The sequence below is a fragment of the Chaetodon auriga genome, chromosome 8, assembly GCF_051107435.1.
Source record: "Chaetodon auriga isolate fChaAug3 chromosome 8, fChaAug3.hap1, whole genome shotgun sequence".
Lineage (NCBI taxonomy): Eukaryota > Metazoa > Chordata > Actinopteri > Chaetodontiformes > Chaetodontidae > Chaetodon > Chaetodon auriga.
Genome location: NC_135081.1, coordinates 14,740,643 through 14,768,092, shown reverse-complemented (window position 1 = coordinate 14,768,092; position 27,450 = coordinate 14,740,643). Strand labels below are relative to the sequence as shown.

General features: G+C 42.4%; 2 protein-coding genes across 3 annotated transcripts in view; both read left to right on the top strand.

The window, feature by feature from the left end:
- Positions 1-3,112: 3,112 nt before the first annotated feature.
- Positions 3,113-10,986, top strand: prpf3 (PRP3 pre-mRNA processing factor 3 homolog (yeast)). The gene is made up of 17 exons (XM_076738143.1): positions 3,113-3,286; positions 3,692-3,845; positions 4,245-4,375; positions 5,217-5,384; positions 5,477-5,563; positions 5,686-5,972; positions 6,098-6,216; positions 6,314-6,501; positions 6,639-6,805; positions 6,967-7,049; positions 7,586-7,729; positions 7,834-7,933; positions 8,089-8,202; positions 8,317-8,435; positions 9,832-9,909; positions 10,006-10,061; positions 10,159-10,986. The coding sequence occupies exons 2-17, from the start codon at positions 3,701-3,703 to the stop codon at positions 10,306-10,308; spliced, it is 2,136 nt and encodes a 711-aa protein (XP_076594258.1). The 5' UTR covers positions 3,113-3,286; positions 3,692-3,700; the 3' UTR covers positions 10,309-10,986.
- Positions 10,987-11,177: 191 nt separating this feature from the next.
- Positions 11,178-27,450, top strand: part of tars2 (threonyl-tRNA synthetase 2, mitochondrial) — a 28,924-nt gene continuing 12,651 nt past the window's right edge. The window contains exons 1-10 of one of the 2 annotated variants that reach the window (XM_076736489.1): positions 11,178-11,423; positions 17,122-17,251; positions 17,423-17,616; positions 17,709-17,761; positions 17,865-17,991; positions 20,544-20,719; positions 20,961-21,246; positions 21,380-21,634; positions 22,414-22,575; positions 22,663-27,327. In XM_076736489.1, coding sequence (XP_076592604.1) covers positions 11,228-11,423; positions 17,122-17,251; positions 17,423-17,616; positions 17,709-17,761; positions 17,865-17,991; positions 20,544-20,719; positions 20,961-21,246; positions 21,380-21,634; positions 22,414-22,575; positions 22,663-24,677 — 3,594 coding nt within the window. In that variant the 5' untranslated portion in view covers positions 11,178-11,227 and the 3' untranslated portion in view covers positions 24,678-27,327. Of the gene's footprint in view, positions 11,424-17,121; positions 17,252-17,422; positions 17,617-17,708; positions 17,762-17,864; positions 17,992-20,543; positions 20,720-20,960; positions 21,247-21,376; positions 21,635-22,413; positions 22,576-22,662; positions 27,328-27,450 lie in introns of those variants that run through there. The other variant, XR_013077443.1, reaches the window with a different exon arrangement.

Below are 27,450 nucleotides of genomic sequence, written 5' to 3'. Positions count from 1 at the left end.
CCTCTGTCAGATACAATGAAATAAAACTGGGTCAGCATGATGAAATATATCATAACCACACACTTGAAGAATCAAAAAGCCGTGTGAAGAAGCACCGGGAATATCTTAAATAAAGTCACAAATTATGCACTTATGTAATTTCTATAGCATATAATGCACATTCAGTTTGTCAAGGACGTTCAGCAGATGAAACACTTGTGAGGGACTCAGCAATTAGTGCTTTGCCCAAATTGGAGTAGGATTAACTGCAGACTAAATGCCTGGCATTCCTGTAATATAATAGATTAATTCATACAGCTCTCACCACACACCCCCATGATGCTGCGTAACACGTGTTTTAGCTGCACAGACAAGTGGAAGTCACTGCTTGCCAGTTTGAGCAAAAGCGTGTGTGTGTGTGTGTGTGTGTGTGTGTGTGTGTTTTGTTTGTCTGTGTTTACTTGTATAGAAATATCTGTGGTATTGTCATATAATGTGCTGAGGTGTCATTACATAATAGAGTTGGAGGGGGGTGGGGTGGGGGGGCAGACAGCACATGTGAGGTGACAGCGAGGAATTCATCATGGGTGGTGGTGGTGGTGGTGGTGGTGGTGGAGGGCTGGATGGGTAAATGTGAGTGAGTGTGTTCTCTACTGGCCCACTAATCATTGGATAACAACCAGATTAAGGCATTACTCTTGTAAATGTGTATTTAACCAGCTTGTTGGACATTTGAAAACTTGTGTGAGAATTACCCAACTGGCAGACCCACGTTCATATATTAATTTTGCCATTACTGTCTCATATAGAGCTGAACTGACTACTTAATCAATTTGTTCATCAACAAAAAATAAACTGACGGCAATTCTGCTAATTGTTTAAACCATTCATCAAAAAAGAGGTTTTCTGGATGCAGGTTTTAAATTGTTGACATGACTATTTTCTTGACTAATCAATGAATTGTGTGGTCTGTAGAAAAACAGTTCTCAGAGCACATGGAGACGTCTTTAACTGTGTTGTTTTTGGGTGTCCTGGAATCTGATTCCAGCCATTCCCTCCCCCTTGCTGCATGTCGTCCCCAGCTTTCTCTCCTCCCCTTTCCTGTCTCTCTTCAGCTGTTACGATCTAATAAAGGTAAAAGCCCCCCCCCCAAAAGAAAACTTTCAAAACAGACAAATGTGTTGTTTTGTCCAACCAATAATGCAAAAGCCAAAGATCCTCTTATAACTACCATCGAAGACAAAGAAAAGCAGTAAATATTCACATCTGAGAAGTTGGAACCACTGATTAAAACACCATCAATTAACTTTCTGTGAACCCACTTATCATCTTTCAGCTCTAGATGTCACCTTGGGCTCTTGAAAGCCGTGATGGAAAGTTTGCAAACTTTTGTAGACTATGTCAAAAATGTTACTAACAACCAAAACTGTCAGTTGCAGCCCGTTTCTCCTTCATAACACAGACATCTTACTCATATTTCTAAAGGCGTTTTGATTCTGCACAAACACGAGAAAGGTCACTGAGTGACCTGGATCCAAAGCTGTGTTTCTATACACAAAGAGGCTTGTGGTGCTGGAAAAGGCTCACGTTTCATCATCGGAAAGAAAAAAAACATACAGTGAAATTTTGTCTATGTCCTTTTTTTTTATTTTCTGGTGCTAATGAGACGTTTCCTTTAAGCTCCCAGATATCCTTCCAGATACTAAATTGGCATACTGCAAACCATGTAAAATCTCAGTCTGGTTGTTCATATAAATATCACTGCAGTGTGCATGTAAACATGCATGTAAACGATGAGTAAGTGGGTGAGCGAGCCACACGGTAAATTGTGTTGGAAGTGTCCTCGATGAGTCAGCATATGAAAAGGTTGATGATGGGGCTGTGCTGTTCAGTAGGAGTAACTGAATGTAGCTATAATGAAAGGCCATCATCTTGATGATAGTTATAACTATGTACAAAGAACATGTCTGGCAAACTTAATGTGCTGTGTTTAAGCAGTTTATCCCAGCAATGGATGGTTACAAACAACATTAGCACTGAGTGAAAGCATGGATGTGGATTGTTGCCGGGGAAGGGGGTGGGGGGGTGGGGATCTGGCCAACTGGTGTAGCCTCGGGCTCACTACTGCATTCATGCTCACACTAATACAACTGCACTCGGTTGACCCACATCATGCAAAGATAGAGAAAAAAACGAGGGGGTGGGCCTGCAGTGGAAGGAAATGTAGATCACCTGATACTACTATGTTTTTACCAGTGGACTGGCTTCATGACTAATCTGTAATTAGTTGGGCAATAGTTTGACAGTGTTTCACTCGAGACTGAGCTGTGATAAACAGAGATCAGAGTTGTGCTTTTATCATGTAAACCAAATCCATAACCTTAGGAGAGGCAATTGGAAATGGGAGGCAATCAAACCAATATTTTATGTTCAGTTTCTGGATAATCAGCTTTTGTATTGAAATATCAGTTATACGATTAATGTAAACACATAAACCTGAACTTAGTTACTTGATGGATTCACTTTATTGACCGTCAAAGATATGTTTTTTTTTTCTTTAAACTTTGTTAGGTTTTATCTATCGTGAAGTTACAGTGCAGTTGCAGTTTACACCAGCAGTTGTGGGAACTTACTGAGTACATTTACTCATGTACTTTAAATGAGTACAACGTACAGCTGGTGAAATATCTGAATACTTATTTCACCAGTGGTTACTTGAGGTAAACAATTGAATGAAACAGGTTTTCAGCTTATATGCACGTCAGCATTCTGGGCCTAAATTAATAGTCAAATTACTTAACGTTTTGTACGTTTTCTACAGGTTTGGGGGTTCTAGCTAGTTGGTTAAAAGAAAAATACCAACCGTTTCATCAAGTTACGTCATAATGTCAGTGTTCAATATCTTCTTTTATGCATTACTAATGCTCTTTTGGTCATATACAAACTTTATCAGACCGCTGACTTATCTAAAAACTTGACTTTGAATCACAATTTACAAAAACACAGACCTTACCTTGAGAGAACGGGAAAGACAAAGAGGACATTTCTTTCATTTGCGGCTTGGTGGAAGCAACAAACATTTCACGGAAACGAGCGCGCGGAATGGTCCTGAAGAAGAAGAAGCAGCAGCAGCAATCGTTTCCTCTTCCGGGTCTTGGATTAGGAACGTCGTGTGAACGGCGCGACCAAACAGAAAGTTTGCGGAGAACTTATCAGTTTGAGTGTTTTACGCTTCTTTAACTTGGTCGTTTCTGTGGAGCTTTTACAACGTAATCCGTCTAATATCGGATACAGGCAGAATCGGGAGGTTTGTACGTTTAATGAAGCAGCTATTCGCTGATGTTGGTAGCTCGCAGGTAGCATTGTGCTAACGTAAACTAGCGGGCAGCCGGGAGTTTTGGCGGATGTCATTGATTTCAGCTTGTGCGTTATTCTTGATTAGCATAACTTGTCAGCCAGTCTTAACATTATATATATCAGCTGAGAAGTAACAACACGTTTTCGTCTAACCGTGAACTGATTTGTATGAGTGAATAATTGGATGTTTGTGTTCCTGCGCCTGAAAACGAGTAAGGGTGATACAGCGGGGGGTTTGTATCATGTAGCCCTGTTTAACGGGGCTAGAGTTCATTGAACATGTAGGGGATAATCAAGTTCATCGGCGTACATGAATGCTGATGCTATGAGTTGTAAATTGCATGATAATCTGTAGGATTGGAGGATGTCTCTTCCCAAACGGGAGATGGAGGAATTGAGGCCATGGGTGGAGCGCACTGTGAAGAAAGTGCTGGGTTTCTCAGAGCCCACAGTGGTCACTGCGGCTTTGCACTGTGTTGGAAAAGGACTCGACAAAAGGAAGACCATAGGTAACTGATATTTTCATATTGCTTGTCTCACTGCAAGTCGTAAAGTTTCTTGTCGTATGGTATGTAAATTAATCCAAGTGAATAATGATGATCATCCACAAAGGTCCCATTTGCCCCTATTTTATTGTATAGCACTGCCAAGGTGATTGACTTTAGTGCACTGCATAGCTTTGTAGGCTCAACTGTCAGTCACTGACTTGCAAAATTATTTAAATTTGCTCTGGTTATTGCAGAATAATTTAAATTCTTCAGCTAAAATGTCTTTAGTCTTTAGTCTTTAGAGATTTCTTTCTGCGCTTTTAAAGGCACTCTGTCATGAGGTCAAAAGATTGTTTAATTGTGCCACTGATCAAAGGAATCCTGGATTTGTGCAAATGATTTTACTCATTCCCACCTCAGACCAGCTGCGTCCCTTCCTTGATGACTCTGCTGGAGGTTTTGTGGAACGTCTTTTTGAGGCTTTGGAGGAAAGCCGCAGTTCTCGTGGCAACAAAGGAGCAGGAGAAAAGAACCGCAAGAGAGACCTTAAAGTAAGCAAACGCTAACAAACTTCAGCACTGCAGGGTAATTAAATGGACGTAAAATTAATCAGTTTATTAACCATAGATTACAGTGTGCATCTCAGTTTTTAATTTGATGTGTATCTGGTGCACCAACCTGCACGTGTTTTAGTGCTCCTCATTCCCACAGTTGTCTCCCACTAAAATAGGTCACCCAAGCCAAGGAACTGTGAATGTGTCATATTTCTAAAAGGGAGTTTGCCTTAATATATCCCCTGGAGAGCCTCCATTTAATTACACTGTGTACAGTTTTTAACACTAGGTAATGGCTAAAGTATGATTTGGTTGTCTGACAGTCATTGACTGTTACTGTCTAATAATGTGTGTTTGTATTTATAACTGACGTTGGCTGATAAGGGTAATTCTCAAATGATTGTAGTCAGTTTTTAAGCAGTATGCTGTCAGTAGTTGGCCCTTTTGTACATTTATTTAAACTAATCGGACAGCATTTTGTGGAAATGTTAAACATTCAGGTTCCACTTTTGATAAAGTCAGTACTGTTATCAATACACTGACTCCTAATAGTTGATTGGATACTGCTTTGTCATCATAAAATGTAATTATCACTTATTCTTATTGCTTCATTGGTTTTTGACTCGGTGCCCTATATTGTGGCCTCAGTGTCCCAATAAATTTGTATTTGTCAAAGGCCAAAGGGGCTATGCCCTAAAAATGACTTAATTCCCAGCCTGGTGAGTCACATTTTGGAGATTAGCAGAAAATCATATGAGATAATCAGGCGTTTAATCACATGTTTGGCTGGATGGGACATGTGATATTTGGGTGTTTCTGTTTGGCTGGATGGTTTCAGGATGTGTTTGGCGATGAAGCTGAAACTGGTGCAGTGCGAGAAACTCCGGAGCCAGGAGATGGAACAACTGCAAAGCGGAAGCGGGTCCCTCGCTTCGAGGAGGTGGAGGAGCCTGAGGTCATACCTGGACCTCCATCTGAGAGCCCTGGCATGCTCACCAAAATGCAGGTATGAGATTATGTTCAGTTCCGATTGTACCCAAGTCCGTTTCTTTATGATAAACTTTACACGTGTCGTCACCTGTCTCTCTGCATTAACAGATAAAACAGATGATGGAGGCGGCCACAAAACAGATAGAGGAGAGGAAGAAACAACTGAGCTTTGCCTCTTCAGTCCCTGCTTCACCAGTAATGAAATTACTTTTTTTGCCCTTAAAGTTTCAAGATTTAACATACTGACAAACAGACAAATCAGTAATTTCAGACAATGCATACAATATAACGCCATTCTTACCTCTCCCTGACTTTAGCGGTTGCCTGGTCCCACTCCACAGTCACAAATGGAAAACCCTCCAGTCTCACGCCTTCTTGGCTCTCCTGCTGCTGCAGCTGCAGGTGTTGCATCATCCATCGCCCCGTCCCAGGCTGCCAGCTTTATGAATGATGCTATCGAGAAGGCCCGCAAGGCCGCTGAACTGCAGGCCCGCATCCAGTCCCAGTTAGCCATGAAACCTGGTATCCTCGGAGCCTTGGGAAACACCGGGCCTCACAACCTAGTGGCACTAGCGAATCTACATGCTATGGGAATTGCCCCACCGTGAGTAATATGTCACAGTAGATAGAACTTTAAAATCTAAACAGGACAAAACGTGGGGGATGAGGCCTGTTCGGTGATGTGGCGGTGTGAAAATAGGCTGCTTTCTCTGTGTGTCCCTTTGATAGGAAAGTAGAAGCCAAGGAAGTGAACAAGCCAACGCCTCTTATTCTGGATGACAAAGGAAGAACTGTAGATGCCAGTGGCAAAGAGGTTGAACTCACACACCGCATGCCCACATTGAAAGGTATGCGTACAGTGGTTCAGTACTCTTACACACCTACATGCAGTAACTTAATTTCTTGTTTTGGCATTCTGCAATTAATTGTCCTCCATCTGTACAGCAAACATTCGAGCGGTAAAGAGGGAGCAGTTCCGTCAGCAGCTGAAAGAGAAGCCTGGAGAGGACTTGGAGTCTACCTCCTATTTCGACCAGCGCGTGTTTATTGCACCTGCTCAGCGACCTCGGAAAGCCTTCAAATTCCACGAACAGGGGCGCTTTGAGAAGATCGCTCAGAGAATTAGAACTAAGGTTGGATTTACCTCCTAAAGTGTCACATGACAGCAGTTGTTTCAGCCTCAATATTTGAAATAGGCATAAGATTAAAACATGGTTTAAAGCAGCTTTTCTAAACATGTCCAACCTGCATTGATCTTGACCTCAATCAGGCCCAGTTGGAAAGGTTGCAGTCTGAGATTGCCCAAGCAGCAAAGAAGACAGGAATCCAGGCGTCCACAAAGCTGGCACTGATTGCCCCTAAGAAAGAGATTGGAGAAGGAGAGGTGCCTACCATTGAGTGGTGGGACTCCTTCATCCTGCCCTCCAACATAGACATGTAAGAAACTACAGCTAACCCAGGAACTCAAACACTTGATGTGAGGAGAAACATTAAAAGTGTCCTTCGTCTCATTGTCGCTGCTATGGTGAAGCTGTATAGTTTAGTTTGTACAATCAAATTGCTGTATTTAACATGTTTTTCCCTCTTTCCTTGTGAAGAACATCAGACACAAAATTTGACGAGTTGGAGCTCTTTGGTGTGACCAACCTGGTAGAACATCCCGCCCAAATTAGCCCTCCAGGTAAGTTTATGTGAATTAATGTAGTGAGTTAATTATAAGTTTTATAGTTAATTATCAGATTTTTGAAATGAGACCACATAAACAGAAATCAAAAAGATACAACCGTGAAAATATACACTTTACCATCAACATCACTGTTCCAATAGACCAGTGAATGCACTGCAGACAGCTACTTTATCACTACACTTTCCTATTTGATTTATGGCACAAGACCCACTGGAAAAAAAAGTAGGCACCAGAAAATGAAATTGCATTCTCAAGCATTTACAGGCAGTACACAGGTAATCCCCATTACTCACTTGCTTAATACAGAAATGTCCGTGGATATGAATTTCCTGTCAAAGTTGTTTTTGTCTGCACTCAGTGGAATTGTTCTTAACAGACGAAACTGAACATTTTGTTGTCAATGCATACTCATCTTTAACCTCTCCACAAGCCATTCTACACCCTGTAGAGTGTCTTGATGGTATTTATTTCATTTCTGTAAAAGTTACAATATATGGAATTTTTCTTTTCTTTCCTTTTGTCCCCCTCAGTTGACACAGATAAGCCAGTAACGCTGGGTGTATACCTGACAAAGAAAGAACAGAAGAAACTGAGAAGACAGACACGAAGGGAGGGACAGAAAGAGGTTCAAGAGAAGGTTCGTTTGGGACTGATGCCTCCACCAGAACCCAAAGGTACACACACACACACACACACACACACACAGATCACTATTGTTACAAACTATGACAAAAAGGATGAGGTAAAACCTAACTGAAGTTTGCGTTAATTTTCTCAGTACGTATCTCCAACCTGATGAGGGTGCTGGGGACAGAGGCGGTTCAGGACCCCACAAAGGTGGAGGCCCACGTCCGAGCACAGATGGCCAAGAGACAGAAGTTAGTAAACACAGTCGACCTCCACAGTGCTTCTCCCTCACTCGTCATTTCTTGCACAACTCTGAAATTTCCTTTTAACATTGTGCAATTTAAAAAAAACTTAAAATAAAAAACTGTCTTTTCAGGTTTTTATAGCTGTGTCCTTCTCTTTGCAGAGCTCACGAGGAGGCCAATGCAGCACGCAAGCTCACAGCGGAGCAGAGGAAAGAAAAGAAGGTCAAGAAGTTAAAAGAAGACCTCGTTGATGGTGTTCACATTGCTGTGTACAGGTGTGCATTAGAACACGTACTGTAGCTCAGACATCAAGTGTGTGTGTGTGTGTGTGTGTGTGTGTGTGTGTGTGTTTGTGTGTGTAATTTAAGCACCTTACCTTCCCTGTACAGGATTCGCAACCTGCAAAATCCTGCTAAGAAGTTTAAAGTGGAAGCCAATGCCAACCAGCTGTACCTGACGGGCACAGTAGTTCTGCACAGAGACGTCAACCTTGTTGTGGTGGAGGGAGGTAAGAGACAACACTGACAGGAGTGATGTATCCCATCAATGCTCGCAGTGCCATTCATTTTTCTCTTTCACATACCACAGCTGGTACTTTTCATGATCTGATCTCTAATCAACATTTAGAGCTGTGAGAAGGAAATGTCTGTGGTTGTTAACTGTTGGTCTTCATTTTATGATAGTATGAAATGTGCCTGTAAATCATTATATGGGTGTAGTTATAGTATTAAACAGTCATAACTTCTTCTAAACTTTATGATATGTTGTGCACTCTGTGTTTTATGTTCCCAAATGTTGCCCCTCAAACCCTCTACAACCTGCTTTTTTTTATTATTGTTACTCTATATTTTGGATATTTTTGTATTTTTAATTGCTCAGTGGTCTGCGCCTTGCTCTCTGCATGTTCTCAAAACTAAAAATGGGCTTGTCATATGGGATTAAAAGTACAGAAAGCCTCAAGGGACAGTATTACCAAACACAACATATTAGAGTGAATGTCAAAGAAAAGGTATGCAGCAAGTGTGTGGCTGCAGGAGAGCAAAGGTAACTGATGAATGAGAGCGCACGAAAGGAGTCCAAACTTACCGGACAGAAATCTCGTGTGTCCCTTTATCATTGTGACTTACATGGTGACATTTTCCATCTGATGTACAGTACTGTTAAAACCCTGATCCCACAAAAGTTGAGATGCTGTTCAAAACGTAAATAAAACAGAATGCAGTCACTTCCAAGTGAACTGTGACCAACAATGGTTTTCTAAAGTGTTCCTGAGCCCATAGTAACATCCTTTATACAGTCATGTGTTCACAAAGTGGTGAACCTCGCTCCATCCTTGCTTATGAGCGACTGAGCTTTTCCAGGATGCTCCTTTCATACCCAATCATGATACTATCACCAATGAACCTGTTTACCTGTGGAATGTTCCAAACAGGTGTTTTTGGAGCGTTCCACAACTTTCCCAGTCTGTAGTTGTTCCTGTCCCAACTTGTTTGCTGCATTGAATTCAAAATAGACATATAAAAAAAAACAAAACAATGAAACTGATGATATAACATTAAATATATTGTCTATTGTACTGTTTTCAATTGAGTTTATGTCTTAAAGGATTACCAAGTTATCACATGTTTTATTTATCCATCTTTTGTGGAATCAGGGTTATAAGTTTGTCAGAGTTTTAGCATCTTATGCTCAATAAGATTTTAAGTATGTTATGCCAGTGTTAAGGATTGCCCCAGTGTTTGAGTATGCTCGTCAAAAAAAAAAACTTTAACTGCACTTCTATGAGGCTTGATGTCAGTTTCAGTTGGTTCTACGTGGTTTTATCTTCTCTGCTACTCAACATATAAAGATACTGAATAATCAAAGTCGTACTTTAAAATCCATAAATCTCCCTCCCTTTTCAGGCCCTAAATCTCAGAAAAAGTTCAAGAGGATGATGTTGCACAGAATCAAATGGCAGGAACACAACAGTAAAAGAGATGGTAAGAGTGGCTTGACTTTTGAGTCTTGTGCTAGCTGCCATGGCTTTGTGCTTATTTCAGGGATACTGACCATCTTGACCATTAATTATCAATTAGATCCAGATGGTGATGATGATACAAAGAGGAACAACAAGTGCTGGCTGATATGGGAGGTGAGTGTTCACACACCCTGCTCTCTGCTGCAGGCTCATCTCATCAATGACTTTTTTGACGTACTTTTGTCTGTGATCTCATCTCTTGGTTCTCCAGGGAACAGCTAAAGAACGTAGTTTTGGGGAGATGAAGTTCAAGCAGTGTCCCACAGAGAGCATGGCCAGAGAACACTTCAAGAAACATGGCACAGAACACTACTGGGACCTCGCTCTCAGCATGAGTGTGTTGGACACCACAGATGACTGAAACCTGCTTGGAGAGCACATCGTTCTCACTCATCATCCCCTCCTGCAAGCCCTCAGACCCACAGCCTCGCAGCCAGTCGGCCCCTCACTGCTGACGGGCTGCCTTCAACTGGGGACAGACTTCATCAAGAGACTTGAGCATAGAAAAGGAGGAACAATAAACCCATGTGGATGTTTTTACGAGACAGATCAGGGTGTGTGTGTGTGTGTGTGTATGCCTGCATCAGTGTTCATCTCTTTGGCGGTAGGCTGTTCTGTCTGATATTGTGCTATTTGTTTTTGAATACAGTCTGACAGATCGCACTCTCTGGTGTAAATCCATCACCCAAGGCTTTATGTGATGACGAGAAATGGTTATTTTATGACTTATTTTTTGTGATGGAAACCCCACATGTACACTGATAATTATCCTTGTTTGAGTCAAGCAGATAATAAAAACTACCCCTTCAGTGAATGACTGCACCACTGTCGTGCTGACACTTTTAGAGTAAAAATGGGCTCTTACGACATTGTTATAAGACCTCTTGTCATCACATGTAGGTTGCATTTCACAGAATTTAAGGCTCCAAAATCCATATGTTTTCTTTCGAATGAGAAACGAGCAAACCCTTGACTCACTAAAGTTAAATTTCTCTGCAACGTTTCAGTCTCAACCTTAAATAAACAAAATCGAACTTAACCGACTTGTGTTCATTTTTTCCGTCAGCTGGGATGACTCCGCTAAAAAATTACACGACACATTAACTATCAGCTTAGATATGTCGTTTTATCCCATGTTGCGTACTGTGACTTGCATTTGCACTTCTAGTTATGTCGTTATCATTAAGTAAAACATGGGGGCGTGTTTCTAATCGTCCTTTCGTTAAGTTAGCTCGTTCATCCACACCAGCGGCGAGCGACCAGCAGAAAGAACAGGAAAGATGGCGGCCGGTTCTGGGGCTGCAAGCGGCCACGGAGCACGCAGCTCCAACGCTGCTCTTGAAGCGTCTTTGGACCGGCGGTTTCAAGGAGTATCCAACACTATGGAGTCAATACAGGGGCTTTCAACCTGGTGCATTGAAAACAAAAAGCACCACGGCCTTATCATTCGCTCCTGGATGAAGTGGCTCAAGAAATGTGAGTAGCTTCTCAGTGAGCTTAACCCGCTAGCTAGCTTACTTTAGCTAATTCAAATGCATTTCTGCGTTGGCCGGGATTAAGCTTGCAAAAACAGCTGGAGCTTGATGTGATAGCTTTGCATGGAAAGTGTTGCAATGCAGTGCATCACAAAACAACGTTTGTTAATTTCTAAAGTGAATTTTGAATTTGTAATCGACTGTTATCGCCACTTGAAATTAGCCGCAAATACTAGCTAAGCTAACGCTAACGATTCGCTGCTCGTGACGCTCTCACTGGTAACGCTGTTTACTGTAGGGCCTCCCGGGGCTCATGGTCTGCTTTGACCGAGTCTGCTTTTTCCACGAAGAATTGCTATGCACTCCACCTCTAATCTCAAGGAATACACTCATGAGGTTAAGGTGGTTACAGTGTGTTTAGTCAGATTTAGTTACATCCCCGCTTATGTCGGTGCTTTGCAGTTTGATTTGTGTGCAAGTTCAGTTGTGGCTGACGGCGAGTCGTTTAACGTGCATGATTGTTTTGGTGATGCGGTGGCTAATGTTCTTGTTAAGTAGGTAGCCGAACAAGGTAAAGGGAACATCCACTCAAACCGAATTCATATGATCTGTATTTCTTTTCTGTTGAGCATGGCACGAGTTGAACAAGGTGCCGTCAGGGACAGACCGAGTTAAAACCGAGCCCCATTTGAGTGTCATTGGAAATTGTTGATGCACTTTACAGAAGCTTGCACAGACTCTAATTGCTTTTGCCTCACTTTATTATTTTTTTAATTGAAAACGACCCACTGTGAATTAAATGTAGATAAAAATGTAATTATTAAACGTTACCTCTTGTGTTGACCAAGCAAGTTTGCACATTTAAGTAACTCAGCTTGTCGTGTATGGAGTTTCGGACACATGTTTCCCGTCAGTGAAGCATCTCAAGTAGACACCAGATAGGTCCTGTTGACTAGTGTGACAAGTCTGACAAGTGTTTGGCCTCATTTCTCATTCAGGGTAGTTGTGCATTAACTCACCAGTTTGTTCAGGCACCCATTTTATTCTGATTTATGCTGGATTTAACGGTTTGTCTCTATTATTAATGGACAGGCCTGTTGGCAGCATTTTACCGGTCTAGTATTATTATTACTGCAGAGTTAATAGACATTACAACATAGCAGTCATGTCTTACAACAGTGTCTACAAATTCCCTGCATGTAGCTCGGGCTAATGAGGTATTATGAGTCTTGCATGCAGCATTTTGAATACTGCAATGCTGACAATGAGGTCCAATTTTACTCTTAGGGTTGCATGTAATTCCACAATTACTCTCCTTAATTTACACAGCATGTGTGCAGCAAATACCCATAGCTGTTGTTGTCAAATATGGGTTCTTTGGAAAAGTTAGTGAAATTGAGGTAACACAGTGGTGAAGCCACTGAACGGCTCCATCACATCATTGTGTCTGTGCCTCGTGCTCTTGCCTCTTGTGTTTCTAGCTGTCTTCTTCAAGGTTTACAGGAATTTGCATGGCCTCTGACTTAACACCAATAGAAAACAAGAATCATAATCATTTGCCAAGCAATTACTGTGTTATAAGCCGACTGGTTTCTAAAACCTGGAGCAATGGATGGTTCAGTGGATTTACAGATTTTGTCAGCTTCTCAGCTGTGTGGGCAGGACAAGAAGGCGACAGAATATGCCACATATCTTCTGCTTGTTGATGTTGGTGAATGCAGGAATAGATTTTGTGGATGTTGCGAGTGCTTGATGAAGGCATAATACACCATCTGATCTTTTACATTGCTTTTGATAGATTGCTAGAATTCTAATGTTGGAAAACTTTGTCTGTTGGTTGAAGACTTTGTTCATCCCTCGAGGAATGAAGTTTTCATTTTTATCCCATAGAGAAAGATTTTGTCACATAAACTAGGCCTCAAAAATAATCTTTTTTATTTTTTCATCACTGTTGCAGATTTCAAAAAGTTTAGTTTTCTTTGTGTTTTTGGGAAGAAATTCCAGTTGGTGCGTATTTAACTTGTGTGAGCAGTGATGGTTTTATTATCATGATGTGAATATCCAGAAGCGGTTGAATGCCAAATCAAATATTTGTTGTTAAAGTTGATATGAAACAGGATTGGACTAATTCGGGTATTTATATGCGTAGAAGCCAGTGTGTGTATATGTAAAAACACTATGATCATAACATCCTATTCTAAATTCACATGAAAGGTAAATAGTAGTTAATTTTTTTATTTGTTCAGTCAGGGAAGTTGCACTGATCACATTTGAACAGTTACACACATTCATACTTGGCTACCCAGTCTCATCTGATGGCCACTGAGCAGCTGGGGTTGACGTAATGAAGGAGGGGTAAGTGCTGGTCCGAGGGGTTGAACCTCCTTCCGGTCATGGTTTTGCTTTTCTGACCTTTAGACCACCACGGCCCCAAGATGTAAGTAACATGTTGAGAGCCAAAGAAATAATCCACCCTGTGCTATTGTCACTGGGGGAAATCTTTTCTTTCCTTAAGTGTGGACTTTCTCATACAGTATGGCTGCTGAAACAGCGTCAGAAAATGCCTTTTGTCAGCATTTGTTATAAGATTTTTTTTTATACCATGATTAACTTTGTGCAGCAGATCTGCCAGATCTTGTGTAAGTCTATGCCCTAAAATCTAGAGATTTTTAGTATTTATTAGGGAGGGGTTTTTTTTTTTTTTTTTTGGGTCAAATTTTGACTAGAAACCATCAGGCAAATCATCATGTAGGCATTTTTTAAATCCCTCCTCATCACTGCCCACAGAGCAATGCATGCTAAAAGCTTATGCTGACCGCACACAGTGAACTGCTGTGTGCTGGCTGAGCCATTGTTTTCAAATGGAGAGCATTGCCAACTATCCAAGAGGCAATCTACTGATCATCATTTATCGTTGGCTGTTCTCTGACATGTTTGGTTCCATGTCAAAAAGTCTACAAATGTCAAAAAAGGTAGAAAGGGGTACAAAAACAACACACCCCAACCAGTTTCCAGAGCAGAAACAGGTTTTCCCGTTCTTGCGATGTGTGGTCTAATGTCACACAATGTTATTTTATCTTTAAGTTAATTTCAAACTTTGGCATTATTGTTTTATGAATGGTAGCGCAGTTGAGACAAGAGACAGAAAGGCTCTTCTGTGTTATTCTTCTGAGTATGGGAGAGGGTCAGAAAGGATCTAAATACTCACAGAATATCTTTGATCACCGCTGCCAACATGCTGTTTCTGGGATATTTGTAGCATAAGTTGTGTTGATTAGAGGTGCATTATAAATGTGTTTCAGTGTAAGTTGAGAAATACTATTGGTGTGAAGATTCAGTGAGGATGATTTGAACTTGTAAGGTACAGTATAGTATTATAGCATAGCGTTTTAGAATTGGGTGAACAGAAACATGTATAACTATGGCTGAACCATTAATCAAAGTATTATCAGAATCGCAGTAATACCAAGTGCAATATCCAAATCATAGGAGCCACATAGTTTTGATAAAGGTAAAATGTGTTGGAGCATGCCTCTCTAAATGAAGCATTGTGCTTCTCCAGAGAGGTCCTGGCTTACAGATCAATCTCTCCAGATGTAAGCAAACATGCTTGTTTGGTACAGACCTCAGCAAAAAAAGCATCATCATTTTCAATATTTTTTTCAATGAAAACAAAATGCAACAGTGACTATTTGTGTCTCATATTGCAGTCACAATATCTGTCAGAATAATACCAAAATGATTTATTTTTTCAAATTGTTGTATAACCTACAACAACAAAATATGATCAGTATAATTAATACTCATTTGTCATTTTGATGGCTCTGAGTCAAAATATTGTTCTGTGTTCGTGAAAAAGTCTGCTCTTTTATTAAGTTTATTGCTTCAGTGTTAAGTTTTGAATATTAGCCATATATTTGAAATTAAACATGTACTGATTCATTCTTTGTAAATATGAGTTACTTGACAAAAGAGTTTCATGAAATAATTTTGTACTCAAGCAGAACAGTATTAAGTGATTTAATGTGTACTGTATGCAGGGAAACGCACATCTGACATAATCTCACAATCTTGTGTTGTCATACAAGCTTATGTTGATTGAAGCTCTCCTCTGTTGTTTTTGTGTGGAACACAGGTGGGGCTGACTTTGTTCTAAGAGCCAGTTTTGGCTTGACTTTTTTTCCATGAATAATACTTTAAGTGGTCTTTCATATCGTTTGGCATATAGATGTTACGGCCGAAGTGAGGTTGGTGCTTTGTCGTCTGTGGATAGTTTTTAGATGAATTGGCTGGATGGTGCCAATGTGATAGAAGACTTCAGGCCAGGTATTGTAATTTCAGATCTGTTTGGTCGTCTTAACTGTCTGTTTTTTGAAGTGATTAATGCAGCGTGTTTGACTTTGCATGTGCATGAGTGGGTGCTGGCTTTGAGCAGGGACTCATTGTCTGTTGTTGTTCAAGGCTGTCTAGATGCTCAGGTGCTGTGGCTCATGTCACCCTCATATTATTTGATGCATTACTGTGAATCTGTTGGGTCTAAAATAATGTAGTGCCAGCCTAGATACTCGTGGTTATTGCCCTTCATTGTGGGTTTGAAGAAATCCCGTTGTTTTTTAATATTTATTTTAGTGCTGACATTCAAAAGTAAAATAACTCGGTGTGTAGTAAGCAGCAAAGAGCATATTTGCATTTTGTCAGTGTATGCTAATGTGATGTATTTGATCTGTGTTCGTATAAACTTCCTGGGAGAATTTTAGGGCTCTAGTTTGTTTTTTCCTTTTGTCTGCTTCCCTTATTGCTTCTTGTCCTTTCTTTTATCTTGTGGGGCTGACAGATAAGTTGACATGTACACAGTTTCTTTGTATAGACTGCAGCAGTGTTTTGCTGATGGAACTAAGGGATTCATCTTGTGTCTTTAAGACTACCTGAGATGCTAAAATGTAACACAGTGTGACTTAGTAGAGACATTTAAACCTTTTTAGAAGCTACATACTATAATCTGTTTTGTTCCTGAAAGTCGGAGAACTAATAAATGAATCTATTTTAGGGAACGGTAGACATCATTGTGTCCTTGCCAATACTGTCATTCTTTTGGAGCTGCATGTCTAACACTAAAATTAGGTGACTATGGAAAAATATCTATGAAAAGGTCTATGAATGAACTAATCATATTAGGAAAAGCAGAGACAGCCTGTTTCCATTCACTAACAATGACTCAGCTGTCAATGCGTATGAAGGTGCATATTCAGATAATGATATTTTTATTTTTACAGAAACACATAAGATGTTTTAAAATGACAACAAAGATTTGTTTTTTAAATGACTGACCAAGATATGTGCTTGAGCAGGACATTTTACAGTTGATCTGATGCATCACTGTTCATAAATTCTTCTGTATCTTTTGGGTTTTGTTTCTCTGATTTATCAACATATACACTAACACAACAAAGTATCTGTGATAAGATAAAATCAGTGATGAAATCGACCCAGTCAGTTTATTGGTTGTTTGACTGTAACAGTCTCCTTATGGTTAAAAATGTTCATTAAAGTTGAAGTCAGTTATTTGGCTGTTTTGTTGCCAATTATCTGTATCAGTCACACAATGCCAGTACAGGCTGGACCGTGTTAAACTGTGTAAACTGTGAAAGGAATTTATACTCTTAATCTCATTCTCTCTTCTTTGTCTGCTTTTTTTCCAGCTGACAACAATCACCGCTTGAATCTCTTCTACCTTGCCAATGACGTGATACAGAACTGCAAAAGAAAGAACGCAATCGTCTTTCGTTCCGCCTTTGCAGAAGTCCTTCCTAATGCTGCTCAACTCATCAAGTGAGTACACCGAACACTTAGCTTTTATTCAGGTCGAGTGTTGGTCCAACATATATTATTATTTTTCAACATGGCAATTACTGCAGAATGTACCAGTAAGACGTGCTGTGCCTGTCCATGCTATGTGCTAGTGTTGAGATGAACCGTGTTGTCGTTTTGAATTATTGTCAGAGATCCGAAGGTCCGCAAGTCAGTGGAAAGGATTTTTCTGATTTGGGAGGAGAGAAGCGTGTATCCTGAGGAGGTCATTGCCCAGTTCAAAGCCAGCTTGAACAAAAAGGAAAAGGAACGAGAGAAACAAAAGGAAAAAGAAAAGGAGAAGGGGAAAGAGAAGGACAAAGAGAAGGAGACGCCGTCAGCAAATGGTCAGTTTGGCGCTTTCCTCTCTTTTCACATTATTTACAGTTTCAATTCTGATTGTATGTTCAATTTTGCATGTCTTACTTTTATTTTCCAGCCCCAGCCAACCCCAAAGCTGCCCTCAAATCCAAGATTGTAGCAGAATTCACAGTAAGTCGTGTTTATCAGTGTTGTCTTTCTTTGTCGTACATATTGTGCCGTACAAGTGCTGCGGCTGTAATCTCTGTTCATTTGTGCTTTGTTTCTTTTCCAGCCCCACTCCCTCATCGAGCAGTTATCAAGATATAAGCGAGCAGTTACAGAAGAGGAGTTCAGGGAGAAGCAGCTGACAGCTCTCAGGGTGGATGTCTGTAGCACGGAGGCTCTTAAGAGACTTAAAGGTCAGGGATCACTGAGCTTATTTCTACATCATCACACACTCATTGTCCTGGGCATGCTTGCCAACAAACTTGAAACTTATATGTATTGATATCTGTGTCTTCTTCGTGCAATGTGAAAAGTTTAGCTAATGGAGGTGAGACAGAAAATAGTTCCAATGAAAGCTGTTCACAGTATTATCCTGAGATTATCCTGAGAAAAGGGCAAAGACGTTACTGCTGGCTTTTTCTTTTTCTTTTCCTGATAGCTCCGGCTCTGACCCTTTAGCTGTTGGTGTTGGTCAATACATGTGCTCTGCTTTAGATTTAGAAACAGAGGGGAGGTTGAGCCACAGAACAGAATTACTGCTAGACGACGCAAGATCCCAGAGATGTGACGATAGCAGAAACTGAGGCTGCGATAATACCTCAATGTTAAGGCTACAATACGATATTGACTGCAATATTTAAAAAAAGAAAAAGAGAGAGAGAAAAATTACTTGAAAAAAAACCCCTTTATTAATAAAGTAGTGTATACAGCATTTTTATTCATATAAAACTTAAAATGCTTTTTTGTCTTTGGCAATGAATGACTGAACCGTGTACAGTTTCAAAGAGCTCTTCTGTTGGGTGACCACATCCACAATCAGGTTTAACGGTCTGTGTTTGGTGGTCAGCTCAGCTGTGGTAGTTGAACTGCAGTGAAAAAATGCTGGTCTTAAGTGTGTGCAAAACACTATGTGCAGTAACAATACGGCCTCGCCCACCGCTACACCCATATTTCGTGCATGGTCTGTAACGACAGCAGTTATTCTTCACGTCGAGCTTCCTCTCCAAAACAGCAGATTTCAAAACCTCAGCTACGTTTAGTCCAGTGTGTGATTGGAAAAGAGGCCGAGTCTGTCAGACAAAACGTTTCATTTCCCATTCGCTGGTCGTAACACGAGCTGTGACTGTAATACAGCTGTGAGCAGCTCTTGAAGTCCACCCATCTGTGGTTATTGAGATGCATTCTGCCTCCTCGAGCCTCTGCGTCACTTTAGCTTTTGTGTCTTGGTACAGAGCTGCTATCACTGTGTGTCTAAAGCGTGGCCTTGGTGGAAATGTATACTTTGGTTCCAGCGTGTTTGCTAACCTCTGAAATCCGTCCTTGTCGACCACAGAAACAGCCTTAAGTCCTTGGATTTATATTCACAGATGCATCATGTTCTTTCTTCAGCTCTGGGTCTGTTATGGGGAAGCGGGGCTCTGAATGCTTCTTTCAGGCTCCTTTGGCCTCGCTGGAGCTTTGCTGTTGTTGTGATTTGAGCTTTTCTGGGTGGCAGTGTGCTAAAGGGCCTCTCGTGTTTGTTGCGTTTCCAGTAGTGTTGACCGACGTCTTGCAGTATTTGCAAGTTGTTTTGCATTTGTTCGTTTCCCTTTCACCGTTGTCAGATCTTGAAACGGAAAAATAGAAATGTTGCCACACATCAGTTCAAGAAGTCAATGCAGCACCTTAAATCCTTTTCATTATCAACCCGTTCATCTGTAATTTTCTGAGGTTTATTTTTAGCAGTGCTTGGCTTGTACGCAAAGGATGATGGGAGTCTGTCTACGATTGTGCCCTCTGATGTGCAATACATTGTTTGACAAGGAGAGATAGAAAATAACCATTCAATGTCATGGTAGATGGCGTCACAGTCGCACGATGGCATCAAGGATTATATCTATCACGATATCACGAGATTGGATATATCGTTACATCCCTACAATATACTTTTCTTCTTGGTACACTTGAACACCTCATGTTCCAAAGTCATTTTTAGACGTCTTAGCAAAAGTTTTTTCACTGGTTTTCTGATGAAATATTTATGTCCTCTGATATAAAACTGTTACACACACAGTTCCTGTTAAATTACTGGGATAAACTTTCAGGTACCATTAGTGATTTTCATCATTCGCACTGCAGCTACGTTCACTTACATTTCCATCTTGTGTCTCTTCACACATCATGGCAATGCCCTAAAAGATGGAGCAAGGGACGGTCCAGCAGATGACAGTAATGCAAGACTTATGTATGCCACCAGTGCTCTTGAAATGCATTTTATAATCAACAAGTTTGCAAGACAGCAATGATTTTTTTGTCATCTACTAACCGTGAACAAGTGGCACATTCAGATACATCATCAGCAGAGTCTTGTGGGTAGTTCCCTCGCTCCACGTGAAGGTGTCTTTCATCAGATGGATGTAGCCCTTTACATGCTTTTCCCTGCAGTGTTACTGCTTTCTTTATCAACACAGCTGTTCCGGAATTTTCTCTGAAATGTTACCAGCTCTTCAGATGGGACACTGGGGACACGGTTTTCCCTAAATATCGATCTATTACCCATTCGCACATGACCACATGCAAGAAATGTTCCAGAACATTTCATAGATAGACTGCGTGTGTGAAAGGGGCTTAAATAACATTTTATTTTAAATGTGAAATGTGATCTGTATTTCATTTTAACTGTGACAGTGCCTTCTATTGAACCATAACAAACATGTATAAACCCTGTGTTTAACTTTCTGCTTGTTCTGAAATTGTCCTGTTCCAGACAAGGCAGGAGGGAACAAGTTTGCGAAAGACTTTGAGGACGGCAGTCTGAAGCTGCAGGAGTTTGTTGGCTTCTTGGACAAAGAGTTGAAAACGGGGCCTCCTCTGCTGGAAGCTCTGGGAAATGCAGACATTTTCTACGAGATGCAGTACAAGGAGGTTAAGATAGTGGCCAATGTGAGTGTTAGGTCAAATGACATCATCACTTTCCCTGCTTAGAGGGCGCTGTTACAAAATCTAAAGACATTAAGATTTTGTTTGTTTTGTGGAGAGAGTGAAAATGGTTTAGCAGACAATAATTTGTGACTTGTTAATATCTGTTAAACACTTGAATGTCACAATAAATACAAGTTGGCTTGAACGTCCTTTTTATCTTCCTCATATCTTCTGTTTAATTCTCTGTCCTCTGTTCTCTTAGGCATACAATGCCTTTGCCAACCGTGTGGCCAGTCTTAAAAGGAAATTGGACTCCCTCAAGTCGACTCTACCTGGACCCGAGGACTCCCCCATTCCTTCACCCTCTGAAGACGCCCCCTCTCCCACTGGCTCTGAGTCACCCTTCCTGGGACTGGGGGCGGGCAGAGCCCAGGTGGACCCAGAGCTGGATGGTAAGGCCATGGATGAAGGAGAAATACCAAGTGACAACAGAGACATGGAGGACATGGATATGTCTGATGAAGAGGCTGATGCCACCACAGCAGGGGGTAAGTGGCTACAGTGTGTTGTGGTGGGGTGATAATTGTGTTTTCCATACAGATCCATATTAGGCTGCCCAGTTGTAGTGTTGTCAGTCAGATTTGAAAATATACCTGCTCTTTGAATTATTTTTACAAGCAGATGACAAGAAAGACAAAGTGTCTGCTGCTGTTGTCAAGGCTGCAAAGTCCGATGCAGCACCAAAGCCTCCCACCACACCTACGAAAGCTTCAAAGACCAACGCCACTGCTGCTGCCACGGCCACCCCGGTGACTTCCACCTCTGCTACTGCTCAGAGTGCTCCAACAACCCCTCTGGGAGTCAATCTGGAGAAGGTGGACCTGGGAAAGATCAGTTCCATTCTGAGCTCACTCACATCTGCAATGAAGAGTACAGGTGTGTTCAGGGGTTCAGGGAAGATGAGTGTAACAGTGATCACAACCTAAAGCTAAAAAAATCTTCACACCAAAAAAATAATGAGAATACACCATTCTTGTACCATGGTCTAATAATGGTGATGATTGGCTGTCGTAGTGATATGTAGGAAGAACACTACATTACACCCAGAGAGGACACGCACTGTTTTTCTTTTAACTGCCAGTTGCTTACCCGCACAGATAACTAAGTAAACTTTTTGCTGCTTGTTAGCTAGCCAGTGCAGCTAACCTGTATCTGCTCGTCTGTGAATCATGTCACATGGCACATCCACGCCTTGCCACCACAGGGATGGATGACATGGCACAGAGGCGGAGAGTGCTTCTAATGGTAAACATGGTGTTGCTTACAGACCCGACAGGTAAAAGGATGATTGTCAGAACAGGGCTAGCTGTTCCGCAGCACAGAGAAATTAAGAGGTCTCACTCTGCCACTATTTCACAGTACCACGAACGTCTCATTAGGTTAGGCAGACTAGACCGTGCTGCTGTCCTCTGCTGTTTATTATTAATGTTACTTTTGACAGTTGTTTGCGTTTTTTATATGTTTATTGTTTGGATCTGAAAGTTCTTTAGACCAGAACGACAAAGACTTTATGGTGCACAAAGGAAAATGTAGGGTTTGCGTTTTAGATTGATTGAATACATTTACGAAATTTCTGTGATTTTTTTTTTTTTTTTTTTTTTTTTTTAGCCTGCCTTTAAACCAATCTCTCTCTTTCTTTGAATTTTTTTCTGCAGCTAGTCCTGCCCGGCCATCTCCAGGAACGCCCACCACTCCCTCTGGCCAATCGGCAGCCTCTAAAGTGACCCCCTCGAGCCCTGCCCTGGCCAGCATCCTGTCACGCGTTGACATCACACCTGAGGGCATCCTCAATGCTCTGTCTAAAACTAACACACCAGGTGAGACACATGTACAGTACAGTTTGCTTCAGTATTTAATGGAAAATGTCATTAACATTTTACTCATCATCTTCTGTCTTGGTGCAGGTTTGTCCTCTCTCCTGCAAAGTGTGACAAACACCTCCTCTGCTCCTCCTACCCGAACTTCCCCAGAATCATCAACAGTTAAAACCCCGCTCACCCCAACCACCCCAAAAACAAAACCCACTGTGGGCAACAGCCTCAAACGAGACACACCTGCTAGAACCAGAGACTGGGAGAAAGAGAGACAACTGTCCCCTCCCCCTCCTCCGCCCCCTCCCCGTCCCTCAGCTCTTCCTGTCTCTCCCCCCAGCCTAGAATCAAAAATCAACAGTTTCTTGCAGGGCAATCCCGGTTTTAGTCTCGCTCTAGGTGATGTCAGTCCCGATGGGGTGGATGGGACACCAGTGAGAGACGAGGCTGCTGGCACCCCCACCCAGGATGAGATCATGGACACACCTGGGAGTGTCCCAGAATCTCTAGGGTCATCCGGAGGTCATAACCTGTCACCCACAGCCTACCGCAGCGAACCCTGGGATGCTGTGATCACCCCATCGGGAAGCAGCAGCAATGGAGACTTTCTGAGCACTTCCTCTTCGCGGTATGGAGCTGGGAAAAAGAGCGGCACAAAATTGAAGGACGATGAAATTATGAATGTGAGGAAGCACGTCTCCTCTTCCCCCAGTAATGATATGAAAGGTAAGAAAGATGGACAGCACAGCCAGTTAAGGATGATGGGAAACAGCAGAGGGATTGGAGAAAGAAGACCCTCTGCAGGCTCTCGTAAGGCGAGCAGTGGCTCAGATGATGGAAGTCTGAGTGCGAAAAGAGAGGACAAGGGCAAAGGTCAAGAGTCTTCATCTGTGGGAGGGAAGGAGGGCCAGTATCATCGGATTGAGACACTAGTGTCGCCCTGCACTGAAGGGGCACCCATCCAAACTCTAGGTTACTCTAATCGCCCACTCGCTGGAGAACGCATCAAGACGGTAGAGAGCATCCGCATGATTGGTCGAGGTTCTCGGCGAGGGGGAGGGGCTGGTGGTCGGCCAGGGGGAGCAATGTGGTATGAAGAGGAGGAATACATGGAAGCTCAGCCTCCCTCACCCCATGATGTCCCCCCTCCTCTAAACATTGGCCAGGGAGGCAATGAGGACATGACCCCTTCCATGCCTCCTCATCCCCCACATCTCCTCCTCCCACATCTCCACCCACCTCCGTCCCATCCACTCTCACATCCCCCTCAATCTCCGTTCCAGATGCCCTACCACACAGATAATATGCAGACTCCTCCTCCATCACTCCTTCACCAGCATCCTCATCCTACATCCCCTTTATTTGGCGGACCTCCACCGATTCCCCGACCCCCTCCGCCTCCTGTACCGCAGCGCCCTTCCCCTCCACCTACCCACTCCGCTGTGCCCTCTGCAGTAATGGTGGGGGGAGTGTTGGTCCCCATTGACCGGCCCCTGTCCTTTCCTCCCCCACTCAGACCTGAAAGTACAGATCGAGGTGGGGTGGGGCCCAGGGGAAGCAAAGTAGGCCCTCCACCGCTCATGTCATCGTTGCTGGGTGAGCCCCCTAAGCTGCCCCGTCCCGGCACAGTTAAAGAGCCCTTTGTTCCCCGTCATGCAGCCCCTCTCCACCGCCCAGGTAACCCGGGTGTTCCTCTGCCCTTGCTGGGCAGAGTGAAGGAGCCTCTGAATCTACCTCTTCCTTCTCCCTCTCCCACATCCTCCACAACCTCCCCCTCCACTCCTAGTTCCCCTGCAGTTGACACGGCCCCCACTCGCCTCACTGCTCAGTCCAATGTCCCTCCTCTCCACAAGCCCCCAACTAGTCCTCCAGCTCAGCCCCGCAACCAAACCTCCAACCCCGTTCCCCTCCTCAACTTGCCCAGCCCTCGACCCCCGATTCTCTCAGTGCCCATCCCACAGAGACCTCTGCTGCCAGGCCGAAACCCCTCTCAGCATCTTAGCCAAGATCTCCCTTTTGGGGGGTTTCGCGGGGGCAAGCGGCCTGGTCCTCCATTCACAGGTGGTCCCTTCCATGCCAAGAGACCCTTCTTACCCCCACGCTACTGAAGTGGTCAACTATGACATGCTAAACGGGAAGTGCAAGCGCCCTGCGCTGAAGTGCAGAGTGTGTGTTAGCCCTGCTGGTATGAGCCCAGATATCTTCACTCTGTTAATTAGCTTGAATTAAAACTACCTTAGGTTGTGTGTAAATAGCTGATTAAATCATCCTGCTTCAGCTAGGTTGCCAGCCATCTTACACTGTACAGTACAGCTATGAGGTTATCAGTTCAATAGTGCAGAGTTTTATGTAACAAGTCTCAGTCAGTCTTTCACTTTTTTCCATCTCTCTCCAAATACAGTAGATAGAAGTTTCATTAGGTTTGGTACAAGAGTGACATAACCTTAGGGAGAGGACTCAGATAGTTCAAGCAGAAATTAAACAATATTTAGTTTGCCCACCTGTGTGATTGTTGGGTCACTTTACCTGAGAGAGAGAGAGAGAGCAGGAGCGTGGAAGAGACACACAAAAAGCTGACGTCAGTAGTTTGACATTTTGGGAAATCTGTTCACTGGCTTTCTTTGAGAGTTAGATGAGATCAACATCACTCTCATGCCGGTGTGTTAAATATGAAGCTGCAGCCAGCAGCCGTTTGTCCTAGCTTAGCATAAAGACAGGAAACGGTGAAACATCGACACTTGATCTGTTCTGAGGTTTAAAGCGAAAACCTACTAACACGTCTTAAGTTCACGAATCACATGCTGTATCTTGTTTGTTTGATCCCTACAAAGACTGAAGGGCATAAAAAGGTACCAAACCATTTTGTGGCCGGGTGCACTGGCAACCTCACAGCAATGAGATTCCAGAAAGTCACTGCGCTCGTCCACAGAAGGCAGGTTGATTTCGTCACGAGGCTAGCCGTCTGCCCGTTTCCAATCTTTTGTGCTAAGCTAAGCTAATCGTTTCCTGTCCCAAGCAAGAAAGCCAATAACCGTAGTTCCCGAAATGCCAAACTCTTCCTTTAAAAATGTTTGATTGAAGTGGTGATTGCAAGTAGTTTCCAAAGTAATCTCTTCTTCCATGAGTGTATGAGTGTGTACTGTGTGTCCTAAAATGGTATTTCTCTTTTGAAGTGATGAGATTTGTGTTGCAGCCGAGGTTAACACTTGTTCCTATTTCCAGAGTACTTGCTGTAAATAGTCTTCTTCTCTTGCTCGACCTTTTCCACACCTCCATCCCTCCCACTGTTTATCTCTAAGCTTGTAAATATAAAAAAACTGAGATGATGCAGCTTTTTTTCCCCTCTTCAAGCTCTTGTTTCTGTTAATGAGGACAATGATCGTCACTCACGTACCCCGTCTTAACTGTGATTGAGGCCTTGGATAAGCTTTAGCTCCAGAAGAATTTCTCTGCAGTATCTGTCGCACCTTTCTCTCCTCCTTTTGAAACCACCACGCAGAAGAGGAGGGTGAAGATAATTCTGTATTTTTATTTCCACCATAAATGTCTGCCTGTGCGCGCTTCAAGTTAGACTGAGTCATGAAGATACTCAGTAGTGGATTGCGGGTGGGGGGAGGTATTTCAGCTTGAACCACTCTCTTGCTAGGCTGACATGTACTGACTTGAATAAAATCCAGAGTTTCAATTCAACTGGGAGGGAGACATTTTATTTGGTCACAATTAATCACTTGGATTGCGCTGTTGTAGTTTATTTGCGCTGTTCATCAGATTTTTCTGCTTGTTTTCAAAGGAATTGTTTTTATGTATTTACAGAGCTTCATCTTCATATTGCATTAACATTTAACGCCTTTATTTTTTGCGCTTTTCTACTAGATAGAAGTGGCAGTTTTCCATTTGCAGCAGCACCCACAGATGTATTGGGGGTGAAAACATTCGAGCTACTTCGGGTTGTTTTGAAAATGGATTATTTAAATACTCCAGTTGTTTGGCCTTTTCTTCTGATTTGTTTCTTTTTCTAGTTTCATGCTTTTACCCTCCAGCCCCTGTGCTTACTTTGTGCTCAAGTGGCTTTGTCCAGAAACACCCCGGCACCTCTCAACATTTCTGAGGGTAAAAAGGGGGTCAGCACGAGGGCGGTAATCTTTCCTCTTGTGCAGGATTGCTATACGTAATGCTTTCCTCTGCTCCACACTGATATAGTTCACCCCACGCAGCGAGAGGTGCATGGTGGGTGTTGCTGTTCAAAGCCCCCTGTGTCTGTCTTGATCATGGAGTGTGTGTTGTCTCCTGTGTCCAAGTACAGTTCTTCAGGATACACTGACTGCCTGCAAACGTCCCTGCATAAAGTTGGTGAATAGATACATTGTAAAAATGTAACAACAAAGAGCATAATTGTCACTACAGTGTTAGCGCATCATCAGAGTTGTGATGTTTCACTGAATGTTATACGAGTCTGTCACCACCCTCTGTAAACTGTATGTCTTTTATCTGCAAAAACAGCTAAGTATGAACCCAGATCATTGGTGTGTTCACGTTGCACAGAGAGAAAGTTAGATTCATTGTTACAGCTGCTTACTCAGCACCTACCACGTTCTCTATTTTAGTTGTCCCTGTAAATAACCTCCATCTTTCTTTCACCTCCACTTTGACGATTTGAGTTTGAAATTGACTGAACTTGTGACAAAACTGATGGTCTGTGTACATTTGATAAGAATAAGAATTGCTCTTACTGCTGTTCACATCAATGATGCTCTATCACTGGTCTTTGAGTGTCCAATCCTTTCTGGTGTGATGAACATGCACACATTCTATTACTGTCACAGTTACTATCTGCATACGTAGAGGGGTGAATACATCTTCATATTTTTGTTTTTTTGAACA

Excerpts from the sequence above, each read along its gene's own strand:
- prpf3 (XM_076738143.1), top strand. The coding sequence starts at position 3,701 with ATGTCTCTTCCCAAACGGGAGATGGAGGAATTGAGGCCATGGGTGGAG. Across the intron at positions 8,203-8,316 it reads GTTCACATTGCTGTGTACAG|GATTCGCAACCTGCAAAATC; the intron begins GTGTGCATTAGA and ends TTCCCTGTACAG. Across the intron at positions 10,062-10,158 it reads AGTGCTGGCTGATATGGGAG|GGAACAGCTAAAGAACGTAG; the intron begins GTGAGTGTTCAC and ends TTGGTTCTCCAG.